This window comes from Geotrypetes seraphini, chromosome 7 (assembly GCF_902459505.1).
Source record: "Geotrypetes seraphini chromosome 7, aGeoSer1.1, whole genome shotgun sequence".
NCBI lineage: Eukaryota > Metazoa > Chordata > Amphibia > Gymnophiona > Dermophiidae > Geotrypetes > Geotrypetes seraphini.
The window spans coordinates 7,687,294-7,703,082 of NC_047090.1; the positions used below are offsets into that span (position 1 = coordinate 7,687,294).

Sequence of the window (15,789 nt, forward strand, 5' to 3'; positions counted from 1 at the left end):
GCACAATGAGCACTTTTTCCCTTTAGAAGTGCTCATTGCTCCATACGCGACCTAGCTGTAAAAAAGTGCCGGTTAGTTGAAAAAATACAGTAAAATACAGTTTTCTTAAAGGGATACAACCCTCCAGACCAGCACTACCTCAGGATTTTTTTTTTTTTTTTACAGAACAGACTCCACAGGCTCTCGAAGCAATATGCCTTGCTTGATTTAGGGGGCAAGGCTTACTGCTGAGGCTCCTCTAAAAAAATATGGGGAGGTGGAGGAAGTGGGGGGAGGGACCCCGCTCGTGACCCGCCGGGTTTGACACCCCCGAGGTCGGACGAACCCCCAAACAGAGTCCGTCCAAGCTCCGTCCGGCTAAAAACAGGGACAATAAACCTCTAAACAAATTCCAACAGCCCTACCAAGGGAGATGGGTACAGATCACTCAACACCTGCTGGAGACTGAAAGAAGACTGAGGGAAATAGAGAGGAGGGGCTAGGATATACTGTCCCAAAGTTTTGTTTTCAGTCTCCACCTGCTGGTCATGATTAGATATATACCCAATCGTAAAGTTAACCTCTACTGGTCTGGAGAGTGCTAAAGAAAATTCAATTGCCAGGATGGCTAAGTCTGATGCAAAGCTAGTCATTCACAGCTCCAGCGGCGAGGAGGTAATCTCAAAAAGAGTGAACCCAGGGTGCATGCATTTCTACGTTTCAAAGGGACCTGCCATTTGAGCATCTTGGCTAGGGAATGGGGAAGGGATGGTAAAATCCTAGGTAGCTGAGAATAATGGCTCACGGCACCATAGACCCAGGAGAGGCCACAACAGAGGAAACTGCCAGATTACTGCCCCTGTCCTAAGAGGTGTGTTCAGATGAATTATTAGCCAATAAATTCATACTTGCAAAATGATTGAAGAAACTGTCTTCTCTTCCAAACATCTCAGAGGGCTTCATAATGATGGCATCAGGAAACTCCTCTCTTACTACCCTCTCTCCAACGGCCTGTGAAAATCAGCAGCACGTCAAATATCAATTTAAATTACAGATTAATGAACTGAGCTAGACTTAGAGAGAAATACAATTGCAGGAACCCAAATGTGTTATATTAGTGATGCAACATTAAATCGATAATGGAGGCTTGTTTTCAAATCTTACAGACTTACAAAGTTACATATGTGCTTTAAATTGAGCACCACAATCTCATTTTCAAGTTGGTTTCATCCACATGAAAGACACACCAAACAGTCATCAACTTTCAGCATGAATCCACATCCTGAGGAACCACATAACCTCCACCTCTTGTTGTGTCTGTGTTTTGGAGAAGAGAACACTTCTCACAGACTAGACTCAAAATTCTCCTTTGATTGAAAAAAGATGGCCCACACAATTAAACGAGGTGGCAGATTTGAAAATAAAGGAGATAGGTCTCCCCAAAGTTTAATTTAGAGCCCCCCTCTCCAAAAATGCCCCTTTAGAAAAGAACTGAGCAAAAAAAAAAAAAGGCGGAGGGTTATCTAAACGGTTTACAATAAAATCACTAATAAAAACATAAAAACAAAGCTCTATTAAAATTATAGGGGTTTCACAGACAGACTGAACTAACATGAGACCGAAAGGAAAGAGGGGAAGGAATACATAATTACATCGAGAGGGTGGGGAAGAACACAATTGGAGCTAGACTCGTTTAGATTAATTTGTCATCCTCGGACAAAATGATCGGTGCCAAGTATTGAAGGCATCTTTAAAGAAGAATGTTTGGGGTTTAGATTTAAATTGTATGAATGAAGATTCCACAGCGACGGAGCCATGACACTGGGAGAATGCCAAACCGCCACCTTCATCTCTCTAGAAAACCTCTGCACCAATAGCAAGTACAGGAGTCTTCTGGCAACTCTCTTCCACCGTTTCAGTAAAGCAGGGATAAAGGTGGACTTCATAAGGCAACAATCGAGGCATTAGAAAGCAGCCAGTGTTGCACTAGAACTGCAGGGATACCCCACTGGAATAGATTTTAAATAGATCCACCAATAATATACTTGAATGTTTGGAAAGCCTAATGTCGGTCCTCGAGGGCCGCAGTCCAGTCGGGTTTTCAGGATTTCTCCAATGTATCCATTTTTACCCTTTAGTATGTCCCTTTTATTTGCCTCCCTTATGATTTTTTATTATGTTATTACCTTTGAACCCTTTGTACAAATGTTTCCATTTGAGGTAAACTGTCTATCTTACCAATTCAAATATGATCTACAGTAATGCTTTTGATCTTTAAAAAAGCGCTCAATATATTCTTCTTTTGGAAATTCAATCTTAGTAGTTAATGATAGGGATAATATCTTGTCCTAGTTAATTAATCCTATTCTTTGCATGTAATTCGCTAGGAACTATTTGTTGGCAATAGCGGAATATAAATGATTTAACTAACAATTCCAGGAGCAAACAAGGCATTAAGACTCCATTGCCAGGACAGAGAATAGATCTGATGGGTCTCCCTTGCCGACGAGAAAGGAAATGAGGACCACCCGTTCTTTTTACTACCACAATCATAGCTTTATTCAATCTTATTAAAGCATCCAGCGAGACTCTCCAGTTTTAATGCCAAATTCTTAATGTCCTTTATGAAACCAGCTTGAAATCTGAAATGAAAAGCCGCCTCTAAAGGCTGAGCCTCAGATTCATCTTCTCTGTAGCCTGGAAGTAAAGCTGCAGCTCTGGACACAGAGGTGGTAAAAAAACGAGAGGCATTAGCACTGCTATCTACCTACTTATTATTAAGAACCTGTTCTCAGCTCCCCAACAGATTTCAGAAGTGTGCTAAAAGAGAAACTGATAAAGAGTAATCGACCTCCATTTTGAAACTTGGAAAAATGTGCACACAAGCAGCAGAGGACACAGGTGCAGTCCCACTGCAGCAGACCTCAGAAAGGGAAGCAGGATTTCAAATCCTCTGCGGTGCTTTGCTGCTCTTTTTATTTAAGCTTTGACCATTTGGGAGCACAGCATCCTGGGGGTTTGTAATCTATGGTCAGGAAGCATCAGTATCCTTTCATTCATTCTCTCCCACCTTATTCCGAAGGTACTTGGAGGGACTCTTCAAATCTGCATTCAGATGAGACATGTGGATGAACGTATTGACTCCAGCTTCCCGGGACAACTGGGCAATGTCTTTAGGAATATTCACATAAATATCCTCAAAATGGAAATGCCTTGAAGAAAATTAGAAAAACAAAAAGGGGTCGTCAAAAAGAACATCCACTAATGCGCTGGCTGTGTTTTTAATTTTCTTTTAATATGGTTTTGATATTTCATACCGTGGGGCTCTCAACCAGTATGTGTTGGGTACATCATCAAAAATCTGGCACAGACAGCAAGTCTGTTATTTCTTTAGCAACCATCTGTGCTTGAAAGCTGGGAAAATCCCAAGTCAGGTATTGGGAATTCCCATTACAGGTACCCCACTACCCCCAATGATAATTACTGCCACCAGCCTCCAGCAGAAATGTTGCAGGTCTGCTAGTCATAGGTCCTATTTGCTATATCCAGCAGTTTCTGAGTAACATATTTGCAGAGTTTTGGTACTTCACAGTATCTGGCAGTAGAGCAGTCAGGTTTTCAAGATACCCACAAGGCAGTATAGCAAATTTTATTAAACAAACAATATGCATGAGATAAATTTGCATACAGTGGAGACAGGGCATGCATACTTTTTTTTTTTTTTTTAATAATTTATATTTCGCATATCCTACAATTCTATGTGGATTACAAATTATTTTCCTAACTGTCCTGGCAGGCTCCCACTCTAACTAACGTACCTGGGGCAATGGGGATTAAGTGACTTGCCCAGGGTCACAAGGAGCAGTGCAGGATTCGAACCTACAACCTTAGGGTGCCAAGGCTGTATCCTGAAAACCTGACTGGCTAGGTGTGTCTCGAGAACTGGGTTGAGAAGCCCTGCAGCAGAGGGATTCTGTGTTGCTGATGCCAGAATTTGTTTTGTAAGATAAGCTGCTGGAGGTAAAACATCCTAGATTTCTGCTCTGCATAAACTCTAAAATGGCAAAAAGTTTGGTTGATATTATCTTGATTGTGATTTTGGCTATCATTTAGTCCCATATCAAAAACTAAGCAGCACATCAGGCCCAGATTTCTCATTGATAAAACAAGTGATTGTATTCTCAAAGAAGTTTAATTTTATAACTTTAAAAATATATAAACCAAATAAGTTCTCTTTAAGAATATTTTATTTTTAACAATGAAATATTTTAGAAGTTTGTGTTGTTCAGGTATAGAAACATGATGGCAGATAAATGCCAAATGGCCCATCCAGTCTGCCCATCCACTGTAACCATTATCTCTTTCTCTCTCCCACGTGCCTATCCCAGGCCCTCTTGAATTCAGACACAGTCTCTGTCTCCACTACCTCTTCTGGGAGACTTTTCCACACATCTACCACCCTTTCTATACAAAAGTATTTACTCAGATTGCTCCGGAGCCTATCACCTCTTAACTTCATCCTATGCCCTCTCATTGCAGAGTTTCCTTTCAAATAAAAGAGACTCGACTCATGCACATTTATATTACATAGGTATTTAAACGTCTCTATCATATCTCCCCTCTCCCACCTTTCCTCCAACGTATACAGATTGAGATCTTTAAGTCTGTCCCCATACGCCTTATGACGAAGACCACACACCATTTTAGTAGCCTTCCTCTGGATCGACTCCATCCTGTTTATATCTTTTTGAAGGTGCAGCCTCCAGAATTGTATACAATATTCTAAATGAGGTGTCATCAAAGTCTTCTGTTTGGCCACCTTATGATCATCACATACAATCATATCCAAGTCCTGCTCTTCTGTCGTGCACATAAGCTCTTCACTCCCTAATCTGTACCGCTCCCTCGGGTTTTTGCAGCCCAAATGCATTTCTTAGCATTAAATTCTAGCTGTCAAATTTCAGACCATTCTTCAAGCTTCGCCAGGTCTTTCTTCGTGTTATTCATACCATCTGGCGTGTCTACTCTATTGCAGATTTTGGTATCATCTGCAAAGAAGCAAATCTTACCTGACAACCCTTCAGCAATATCATTTATATTAATGTTAAAAAGAACAGGCCCAAGAACAGAACCTTCAGGCACACCACTGGTAACATCCCTTTCCTCAGAGCGATCTCCATTGATCACTACCCTCTGTCGTCTTCCACTCAACCAGTTCTTGACCCAGCCCGTCACTTTGGTATGAATTTTAGTGTTCTATGTGTCTCACATATGAACATCGTTTATCAGATGCGCCACTACAGAAGAAAGATTTAGAACCACTGCTTTAAACAAATGCATCTGCAAGGTAAAATTAGGTTTCATGAAAGGAAAGCAGTGGCACTGTTACCTAGAGTAGGCAGGAGACTCTTGAAAGACTAGCAAACCTGCTCTAGCCTTCTTTTCTTGACTTAATGTATTTCGTTATCACTTATATTTAGGAAGGTTGTGTTCAAGTAGTAAGGTGCAAAAAATATAATAAAGGAAATAAAGTCATTACCTTGTTTCCCATTCCCTTCCGACTAGATTGATCACAACATTGGAGTGCTCCAAGGCTCTTCGGATACTCTCTTTGTTTCGGGGGTCCCACTCCTGTAAGCAATACAAAGAGAGGGACAAAACACAAGCCCAGCTAAGCTCTTTTAGCTCCTCCCTTTAAAACTATAAGTGTGACACGGACAGGCTCTGCTTTAATTGTAAAAATGAATCAACCTTTGGAAACTACATGGGAAGCCTCTCATGAACTGAAATTAAAATCAGTCAAAAACAGAAATGTTGTGAGTTAGAAAGAAGCCAAAATGCATAGCTTCATTCCATAAAAGAGCACAAACACTCAAATTTAAGTACTACTGAAATAGTGAAACAAAACCGCAACTATAGTAATGATTGGCTTAGGGATGCATCGGTAAAAGAGTCACTCAGATAAACAGTGGTCTACAGAGCTGTAACAATTTTTTAAAAGCCCACGGTAGCAATTTTCATGCATCAAATGCACCGAAGCCCACAGGAATTAAATGGGCTTCGGTGCATTGCCATGGGAGAATTGTTACCACAGCTTTGTAAAAGGAACCCTTAGAGTCCCAAATCGATTAAATGAATGTGTGATTTTCAAATGCATATAATTTAAAATGTCAAGTGTGTAAATATCACCCAAAAATTAAAGTGTGATGCAAAAATAATTAAAGAAAAAATGCACTCTTACAAAGAAAGCATATGCTTATCAATCAGGGCTGAAAAACCACAATCAACTGCATATTTGGTATATCATTCTATGAAAGAACAAACTTATTTGGAGCAGACAATATCACAGCCCTGTTTTGGCACTTCCTTCCTCAAGAACCATTGCTTGTGGCGTAGGAAGAGGGGGGAGCGGTCTGCCACGTAATAGGAGGACAGGTGCCACGCCCCTCTCTGCCCCCCGCCATGTGCACACATTGCTTCCTTCCCCGTTCCTCTGTAATATTGTCGCACCTGCGTCTGACGTCATTTCCGGGACCTGCACCTAGGAAGTGACATCAGAGGGAGAGCCCACACAGGCATGATAGCAGGTTGGGGGTTGCTGCTCACCCCAGGAATGTTAGAAGTACGGGGGAAGGGAAGCGGCATGCAAATGTGGGGGGGGAGAGGGGGCAGGGAAGAAATGTGGAGGAGGGGTGCCACTACCCCAGCATCTCTCACCCTCGCTATGCCACCGTCTACAAGTCACCAGATACCAAACTCCTGCAGCTCATTAAAGTGCAGCCTCTGGGTGTCATGGCAGGAGTGATCCTCACTTGCTTCTGCCCATGCCGTCTTCCTCATTCAAAATGGCCGCAATTGATTATGGTTTTGAAGGCCTGATTGATGAGGATATGAAGAGTGGATTTTTCCATTATTTTTGCAGCACATTTGTTTAGTTTTTTGGTGGCTAATTCCTGTTAACATTTCACTGTGTGATTCTCACAACACTTTTTCCCATTCCATATGGAACGTCTATCCTTAAAGATTCCATGAAGCATTTTATTTCCTGTGTTTGACTCTTTGCCATCCCTAACACAAAGCACCACCTCTACCAATTTAATCCACTTTATTGTGATACAGTTTGTACCGTGGTATTATGGTGTCTCCCTGGTAAAGGTGTGAATAAACATGTGGATACAGGCAAGCCAGTTGATGGAGTGCATTTAGATTTCCAGAAAGCTTTTGACAAAGTTCATCATGAGAAGCTCCTGAGAAAATTAAAGGGTCATGGGATAGGAGGCAATGTTCAACTGTGGATCAAGAATTGGTTATCAGACAGAAAACAAAGGGTAGGGTTAAATGGCCATTTTTCTCAATGGAGGAGGGTAAATAGTGGTGTGCCGCAGGGATCTATACTGGGACTGGTGCTATTTAACTTATTCAGAAATGATCTCGATATTGGAGCTAAAAGTGAGGTGATTAAATTTGCAGATGACACTAAACTGTTCAAAGTTGTTAAAACACATGCGGACTGTGAAAAGCTGTAGGAAGACCTTAGGAAGTTGGAAGATTGGATGTCCAAATGGCAGATGAAATTTAATGTGGACAAATGCTAAGTGATGCAACTTGGGAAGAATAATCCAAATCATAGTTACCGGATGCTGGGGTCCACCTTGGGGGTTAGCACCCAAGAAAAGGATCTGGGTGTCATTGTGGACAATATGCTGAAACCTTCTGCCCAATGTGTGGCAGGAGCCAAAAAAGCAAACAAGATGCTAGGAATTAGAAAAAAAAAAAAAAAAAAAAAAGGAGATGGTAAACAAGACTAGGAATATTATAAATGCCTCTGTTCCGCTCAATGGTGTAACATCATCTTGAGTACTGCGTTCAGTTCTGGTCTCCTTATCTCCAAAAAAGATACAGCGGCACTAGAAAAGTTTCAAAGAAGAGCGACCAAGATGGTAAAGGGGATGGAACTCCTCTCGTATGAGGAAAGACTAAAACGGTTAGGGCTCTTCAGCTTGGAAAAGAGACGGCTGAGGGGAGATAGGATTGAAGTCTACAAAATCCTGAGTGGAGTAGAACGGGTACAAGTGGATCGATTTTTCACTCCGTCAAAAATGACAAAGACTAGGGGACACTCGATGAAGTTACAGGGAAATACTGTTAAAACCAATAGGAGGAAATTTTTTTCACTCAGAGAATAGTTAAGCTCTGGAATGCGTTGCCAGAGGATGTGGTAAAAGTGGATAGTGTAGCTGGTTTTAAGAAAGGTTTGGAAAAGTTCCTGGAGAAAAAGTCCATAGTCTGTTATTGAGACAGACATGGGGGAAGCCATTGCTTGCCCTGGATCGCTAGCATGGAATGTGGCTACTCTTTGGGATTCTAGAATCTTGTTACTCTTTGGGATTCTGGAATCTTGCTATTCCTTGATATTCTGGATGGAATGTGGCTACTCTTTGGGATTCCAGAATCTTGCTAGTCCTTGGGATTCTGTATGGAATGTTGCTACTCTTTGGGATTCCGGAATCTTGATACTCTTTGAGATTCTGGATTGCTGCTACTATTTGGGGTTTTCCCGGGTACTTGTGACTTGGATTGGCCTCCATGAAGACGGGATACTGGACTAGATGGACCCAGTAAGGCTATTCTTATGTACTTCTTCTTCCACCAGGACTGAGATGCTTCTACACTTATACCTTCATTTAGCATCATACATTGAAACTCTCCCTTTTTAATTTTTAGACTTCTGGATTCAGAAAGAGTTTTAAAGTATTTGTGCACAGAATTGATGGGGTAATTTGAAAGCATTTCTCTATTGTTTTCTGCTCTTACCCACAACCTCTTTTCTAACTTGATACTGTGTTTTCCAGTATCCTTTTACCCTGATACATGACAAGATCTATGTTCTTTTCAAACATTAGTGCCATCAGGCGGAACTCATTCTTTGGGAACAAACTCCCTCTTCCACAAAATGCTGCCCAGTTCCTAATAATTCCTCATCCATGCCCTTTGCTCGGAATGGGGAACTTCTCCGAGAATGCTCAGCCCAGAGGTTCTGATTTCAACAAACCAATGGCACCTTCCTATATTATTAGTAGCCATGGGTGTGAAGGCCAGCACTGTCTAAATTCCTATTTGAGGTCTAACTCCTTCACATCAGGCAGGCAATTTAGCACATGAGTTGTCGCACTCATCAGCTCCTGTCTACACTCCTTTTTAACCGTTTCTTTTCTTAATTTCAAGTGACCTTTTTATTTAGAGAACATGTCACAAAACAGTATCACAGTAGTGCAAAAACCAGTCACAAAGGATTTTCTTTTCCCCCAGGTCTCCCAACCCAATTATTGCTCTTTAAGCATTAAAGAACAATAAATGTCAATATTAACAGTCTCCTCTGACACAAATCATTACTTTAAGCATATTTCTGAGCTCATTTCTTCCCTGCTTATATTCATAGTAATCACACTGACAACTGCAGTGACCACCTTAACCCCTTCCTCTTGGGCAGGTGCAACTCAGAATGATCACAATTTAATCTGATAGTAAATGAAACGGGAGTCTCTTACCAGGAATAAAAGTTGTCCAAGGTCACCCATAGGCCGAAGATACATGATATCATACTGATCACAACGGTACGGTATAACTACCTGCGATCCGATCCGCCCTGGGTTTCCAGAACAAAAAACAACTGTATAACTTTGACTTTCATTGTTTATCCCATTTCTAAATGTTATAAAGCAGGAAATCTGCTTTTTGGCATGGAGGTTTTAGATGTGTCCCTCAGGGAGTGGGATTTTATAGGGTACCTTGGTAGGGAAGGAACAGGCATAAAAAAGTAACAGTTACACCTACTACGAGGCAAATTTAAGTGTATTAATTAATATGCAAGTAAAAATTGGCATACGTGCACATGTTATATGTTCAAGTGCCAATCCTTCACCAATTATTCTTTGTCCACAGAAATGCCAATGCATGCACTGCATAAAAATAAGCATTATGCTTTCAGAGTGCTACTTTAGTGCATGGATACATTGAGGCCTATAAAATGCTGTTGTATATACTCAGATAACTTATAAAATTATTGTCTTTGTGGTCATATTATCTCTGCTCTTGGGAAAGTACATTTATACATTCACACAATGCGAATAGAATTTGCCTAACATTTGAAAAGGGAAACCATACATTCTACTTAAGGAGTCTAAAATTTACAGTATACACATAAAATAAAATGAAAAACTACCCCCCTCTTTTACGAACGCACAGTTACCGCCACTGCTGGCGCTAAAACCCGTGCTATGCGTTTGTAAAAGAGGGGTTATGTTAGGATTTAAAGTCAAATTTCCTACAGAAATCTGTTTGTGGTATGTTATTAGAAATGGATACGTTTCTGGACCAAATGTGGAAGTGACAGTCAGCATTACCCAATCTGTTGACAACATAGCGACCCAGAAATCCTGTGGATCCAAAGACGGTGGCAACAATGCCACTGAACGAGGAGCGGCCACTTTTCCCTTTTGGAATAACTGCATGGTGAACCTTTCGTGCTTGCAAAGTGATGGGCACCAAGGACGTCATACCAGACTCTAAAAACAAAAGAATATCTAAGACTTGGTTTATGTACAGGATTCGAGTACCCCAGCCCTTCACCTTTCTTTCCAAGGCAGTAGATTCTCAAAGCTCTAACATACCACTACATTCAGGGTTCACTTCCAATCCTATTATATGAAAGTTTTCTTCAATTTACTACTATTTAACATTTCTATAGCACTGATAGGTATACACAGCACTGTACATCAACATATTGAAGAGACAGTCCCTGCTTAGTGAGCTTACAATCTAAATTAACAGACAAACAAGACAAGTAAGGGCTTAGGGAGTTTCTCAGGGTGCGGGTGGTTATGAGTTAAATGAACACCTGGTGGAGTATCTTAATTCCTCAAGCTCAATCTTATCATGCTTTTAGAAAAATACTGAAAACCTACTTGTTTGATAAATTCATATCTTAATTTTTTTAGTATTGTATTTATAATATGTCATGTGGTGCATTTATAAGATGCATAGAGGTGATATTGAAAACCATGGGCGATCAGAGCATCTAGAGAAGAGTTCCCAGGACAGAGACCTGGGGTACTCCAATTGATATTGGCAGAGCAATGAAGGAGAATCCACAACTGCATACACTAAAGTTGTGTTGTGAGAGATATGAAGAGAACCAGAAGGGAACAGGGCCCTGAAATCCAAATGAGGACAGTGTGTCAAGGAGAAGGAAGTGATCTAAAGTGTCGAAAGCAGAGGATAGATCAAGAAGGATGAGGACAGAGTAGTGGCCTTTGGATCTGCACAAGAATCCTCACTTGATCACCATCAGTTGAAATTGATGGTCTTCCAGTTTGTGAATTATTTTCCACTAATTCACAACCACTTTTGAAATGTGACTACCATTAAAAACACCTTCTATGACTCATACATGTTCCCCATAAGCCACTTTCAAAATTTCATAAGTTTCTGTAGCGGTCTTACCCAATTTAAAACAACTTCACGCTGTAGCGCTGCACATTGACATCACACATGATGAAAAACAGCCAATCACGAAAACACACTTTCACAAAAACTGCTGTAGCTCAGAGATATCAACAAACAGAAAAAAAGAAGGTTACTCATGAGTTTTCAAGCTACTCAATGCTGCCTAGCACGCCTCAAAAGAACTTCCTGTTGGTGCACAGTTCAAATTGTCCTGGAACTTTTTGAACAGACTTCGTATATTACGTAAACATACATACACACTTCTCCCAGGCACACTGGGGACCTCTGAAGCACTGAGAGGACTCAAAATCCAGATAAAAACCCAAACATAATACTGTAAATCAAATTTAGAGCATATCAGATCAAAAGGAAAAACTGAGGAGATACAGGAGGCTTCTACACAACCCTCCATTAGATGTGCATAATCCACTAGTTTAAGATTCATATGCTCTTTCACTAGAAGTTTTATTGAAAGATTTTAGAGCCTTGCACCATTTCTTTGGGCCCTGAAATCTCAAATTCTTTGAATGTTGTTTTGAAGAGGTCAGCTAAAAAAAGGAAAACACACAGATGCTTGTCAGAACTTCAGAAAATTTAGCTGTTACAGGTTTTTCCCTGTTTATTTCCAAGAAGTACACCCCTTACCAGAGAATATAATAGAACACTCAGATGAAGTAGCTCATGGTCATGGAATTATGATTCAGAGATGGGAATAACCAGTGAGAGAATTTAATTTGCTGATGACACAAAGTTGGTCAACGATGTTAGATTGTAACAGGACCATATGAGACTGGGTGTCAAAATGGCAGATGGCATTTAATGTGAGCATGTGGGAAAGAGGAACCGGAACTATAGCTATGTGATGCTGGGTTCCACGTTAGGAGTCACCGCCCAGGAAAAGGATCTAGGTGTCATTGTTGAGGATATGTTAAAATCCTCAGCTCAGTGTGTGGCGGTAGCTAAGAAAACAAATAGAATGCTAGGAATGATCAGGAAAGGAACGGAAAACAAAGATGAGAAACTGAAGGGAGATAGGTTCAAATCAAATGCAAGGAAGTTTTTCTTCACCCAAAGGGTCGTGGACAAATGGAATGCGCTCCCGGAGGAAGTGATCCGGCAGAGTACAGTACAGGGATTCAAACAGGGATTGGACAGATTCCTGAGGGAAAAGGGGATCGTGGGGTACTGAGGGAGTTGCTAGGGTGTTGCATAAGTATAGACAGCTCACCAGGTCATGCAGGTGCAAGGCCGGAGGGTTAGGACATTGATAGGAAGATAGGACTTCGATGAGAAACCTAGGGGGCAAGGGGGCCCCTTCTGGTGATTAAGGCAGGTCATGACCTGTTGGGCCGCCGCGGGGGCGGACTGCTGGGCGGGATGGACCTCTGGTCTGACCCAGCAGAGGCACTGCTTATGTTCTTAAAATGTTATAATGCCCTTGTATCGCTCCATCATACGGCCGCACCTCGAATACTGTGTGCAGTTCTGGTCGCCGTATCTCAAAAAAACATAAAGTACAATTAGAAAAGGTACAGAGAAGGGCGACAAAAATGATAAAAGGAATGGGATGAGGAGAGACTAAAGCGTCTAGGGCTCTTCAGCTTGGAGAAGAGACAGGCTCTGGGGTGATATGATGGAGGTCTATGAAATACTGAGTGGAGTGGGCTTTCCAAAAGTACTAGGGCAGTGGTTCCCAACCCTGTCCTGGAGGACCACCAGCCAGAAAAGAATATTTGCATTTATATGATATTTTTGATTGATTTAGTTAAGGAATGGGTGGGAGGAAAATGTTATAATAGAAAGAAATTCAAGTGATGTATTCAATTTCAAATGTTTTATTATTTATACACTTGATGTAAGATGAAAAAATGAATAAAGAATTATTTAGAACCTCAAGGAATATGCATGAGACAGATTTGCATATTCATTAGGGTTGGGCTCATGCCATTTGGGGCTTTACCGCGCAGCGTTACACGGAGGGACCCGACCCGTTTCCTCCCCTCCCCTCCTTCACTCTCTGGCTCCTCTCCTTATTCCTCCGCTGCCTCGCACTTACTTGACATTGACAGGACGCCGGCTGCCCGCCAGCAGCGGGTTACCGACGCCATCTTGCCAAATTCCCACAATGCAAGGCGTAGCTCTAACGTGCAGACGGGAGGGGAAGGGGGGGGGTGATGCGTTTATGCGCAGGCGCAGTTCGACCGCTGAAGGGTCGCGTGTGATAACGCGCAGGCGCAGTTCGGCCGCTGAAGGGTCGCGTGTGATAACGCGCAGGCGCAGTTCGGCCGCTGAAGGGTCGCGTGTGATAATGCGCAGGCGCAGTTCGGCCGCTGAAACGTTGCTGGTGATTATGTTGCGCAGGCGCAGAACCCGGGGAACAGGGGTCGTGTTAATGGTGGGCTGGCAGGAGATATCTGAAAGCTCTTTCCCTTAACCCCCCCCTGTGTGTCAAAGCCTTTAATTCCTATGCAAAATGCCCTTGCACTGAGGACCCAGAAATGCAGAACTCCTTCCTCCTCATTAGGAGAGTCTCACACTCAGTCTCTAGCAGGAGAAAATCCCATACGAAAGGAGAACCCTATACAAATGCATTACAAGGAGCTCATTTGCACTCTAATGAGCTCTCCTTGTGATACACTAAACTAAAGAGAATGCTCCCCCCTCCCTTTTGTGCGTGTGTTGTGGACTCACAACAATGCACCCTCCCCAAACCCAACAAAAAGACTCCCACCACCCTCTGCCCAGCTGATGGCAGCTATGGAGGTGGCAGGGGAAGCCCCACTCCGTTCAGAGCCAGCAAGTAAAGCCCCAAATCAACTAAGCCAGCATCAGCTGGGCAGAGGAGGAGCTGTGCCTAGCAATTCCTCTTCTGAGCAGGTTCCTCCTCTCTTTTTCGGGGCTATTCCAAACAAATAGCATGCATAGCCATGTAAAAGAAAATCGCTCCCAACATGGGTGGTTGGTTGTTTTTTTTTTACCATGTTGTCTGAGCATTGTGCATCCTGCTCTCATTCTTTAGAATGGTCCACACTTGGCATTTTTTTGTTTAGAGGGGGGGAGGGAGGGGTGCACCAAGGCAGTGTCTCCAAATAGGTTTGTGTCCCTTATACAAAGCTGCGGCAGTGAATCCACCAAAGCCCATTCAATTCCTACAGGCTTTGGTGCATTTACCGCAGCAGCATCACTACTGCTGATTTGAAAAATGGGCCCTTAGTTTTGTGCATGGTTGCTGAACCTCACTCCCATGTATCAGAGTAGTGTGTAATTTCATTCTCTAAAATTTACTAATGCTCTTTCTACTACAGTACAATATTTCCATCATGTCAAAGAGACCTTCCTTCTGAAGTTCATAGGATGTACCATGTATAACAACCTATCAAAGCGTGCTCTGAAATTGTTTTATTCAAACTTGTAGCTCCCAGGAAGATCTGAAATATTTCTATATATTTTTGCCATTTTCATGGTCTCTGGCTCATTTACTAAGTGCTAAACCCATTCTGATGGCACTCTTATAAAGGCTGGTGAGAAAACTCCTGAAACTATCCCCCCTTCACCCTCATCCCATGACCCCTTGGCTCCACAGCTCCCTTTCAACTGAAAGAGACTTGCAGGTACTTAAGTGTCTCTATCACATCTCCCTTCTGATCTTTTGTTTGTCCCTATGCACAGGAGGTGGGGGTTCAGTCCGCCCCAGGCGCAGCCTTCCTAAGGGTGCAGCAGCACCCCTCCTTCTCCCCCCCCCTCATCTGCTGCTGTCGTTGCCGCACATGCCCCTTGCCTTCCCCTGTACCTTTTTGGCCCTCTCTGACATCACTTCCAGGACCTTGCCTAGGAAGTGACGTCAAAGGGAGCTGACACCGACGTGGGCAGCATGCTGCTCATGCCCGAGAAGTTTAAACGGGGAAAGGGAAGGGCATGTGCATAGCGGGGGCGGGTTGCAACTCACCCTTACTATGTCACTGTCCCTATGTGTTTATAACCATTTTATTAGTTTTCTAAAGACCAGATTCAGTTTCTATCCTTTTAAAGTGCAATTTCCAAAGACTCACAGAGGCATTATCACCTGCTTTTTTTCTGCTGGACATCATTCTCCCTAAGGACCCAAACATTCTTTTGGATTTTACCTTCCTTAAGATCATCAGATAAAAACATAAGATCACTGTATAGAATTTCATCCCCTATACTGCACCATTCTCTTAGGCTTCTGTTGTCCAAATGTAGGGTCATGAAATAGTTAACTGTTGTTTAAAATATTGCTCTGGCCTACATAGCTGAAAAGAGTGTATAATCTATTGACTGCATCTG

General features: G+C 42.3%; 1 protein-coding gene across 1 annotated transcript in view; it reads right to left on the reverse strand.

Moving 5' to 3' along the window:
• Window positions 1-13,676, reverse strand: part of NDUFA9 (NADH:ubiquinone oxidoreductase subunit A9) — a 38,203-nt gene extending 24,527 nt beyond the window's left edge. The window contains exons 1-6 of the mRNA XM_033951801.1: window positions 13,541-13,676; window positions 10,383-10,544; window positions 9,528-9,625; window positions 5,519-5,610; window positions 3,050-3,191; window positions 888-990 (exon numbers count right to left, since the gene is read on the reverse strand). Coding sequence (XP_033807692.1) covers window positions 888-990; window positions 3,050-3,191; window positions 5,519-5,610; window positions 9,528-9,625; window positions 10,383-10,544; window positions 13,541-13,592 — 649 coding nt within the window. The 5' untranslated portion in view covers window positions 13,593-13,676. The remainder of the gene's footprint in view (window positions 1-887; window positions 991-3,049; window positions 3,192-5,518; window positions 5,611-9,527; window positions 9,626-10,382; window positions 10,545-13,540) is intronic.
• Between the last annotated feature and the right edge of the window lie 2,113 nt (window positions 13,677-15,789).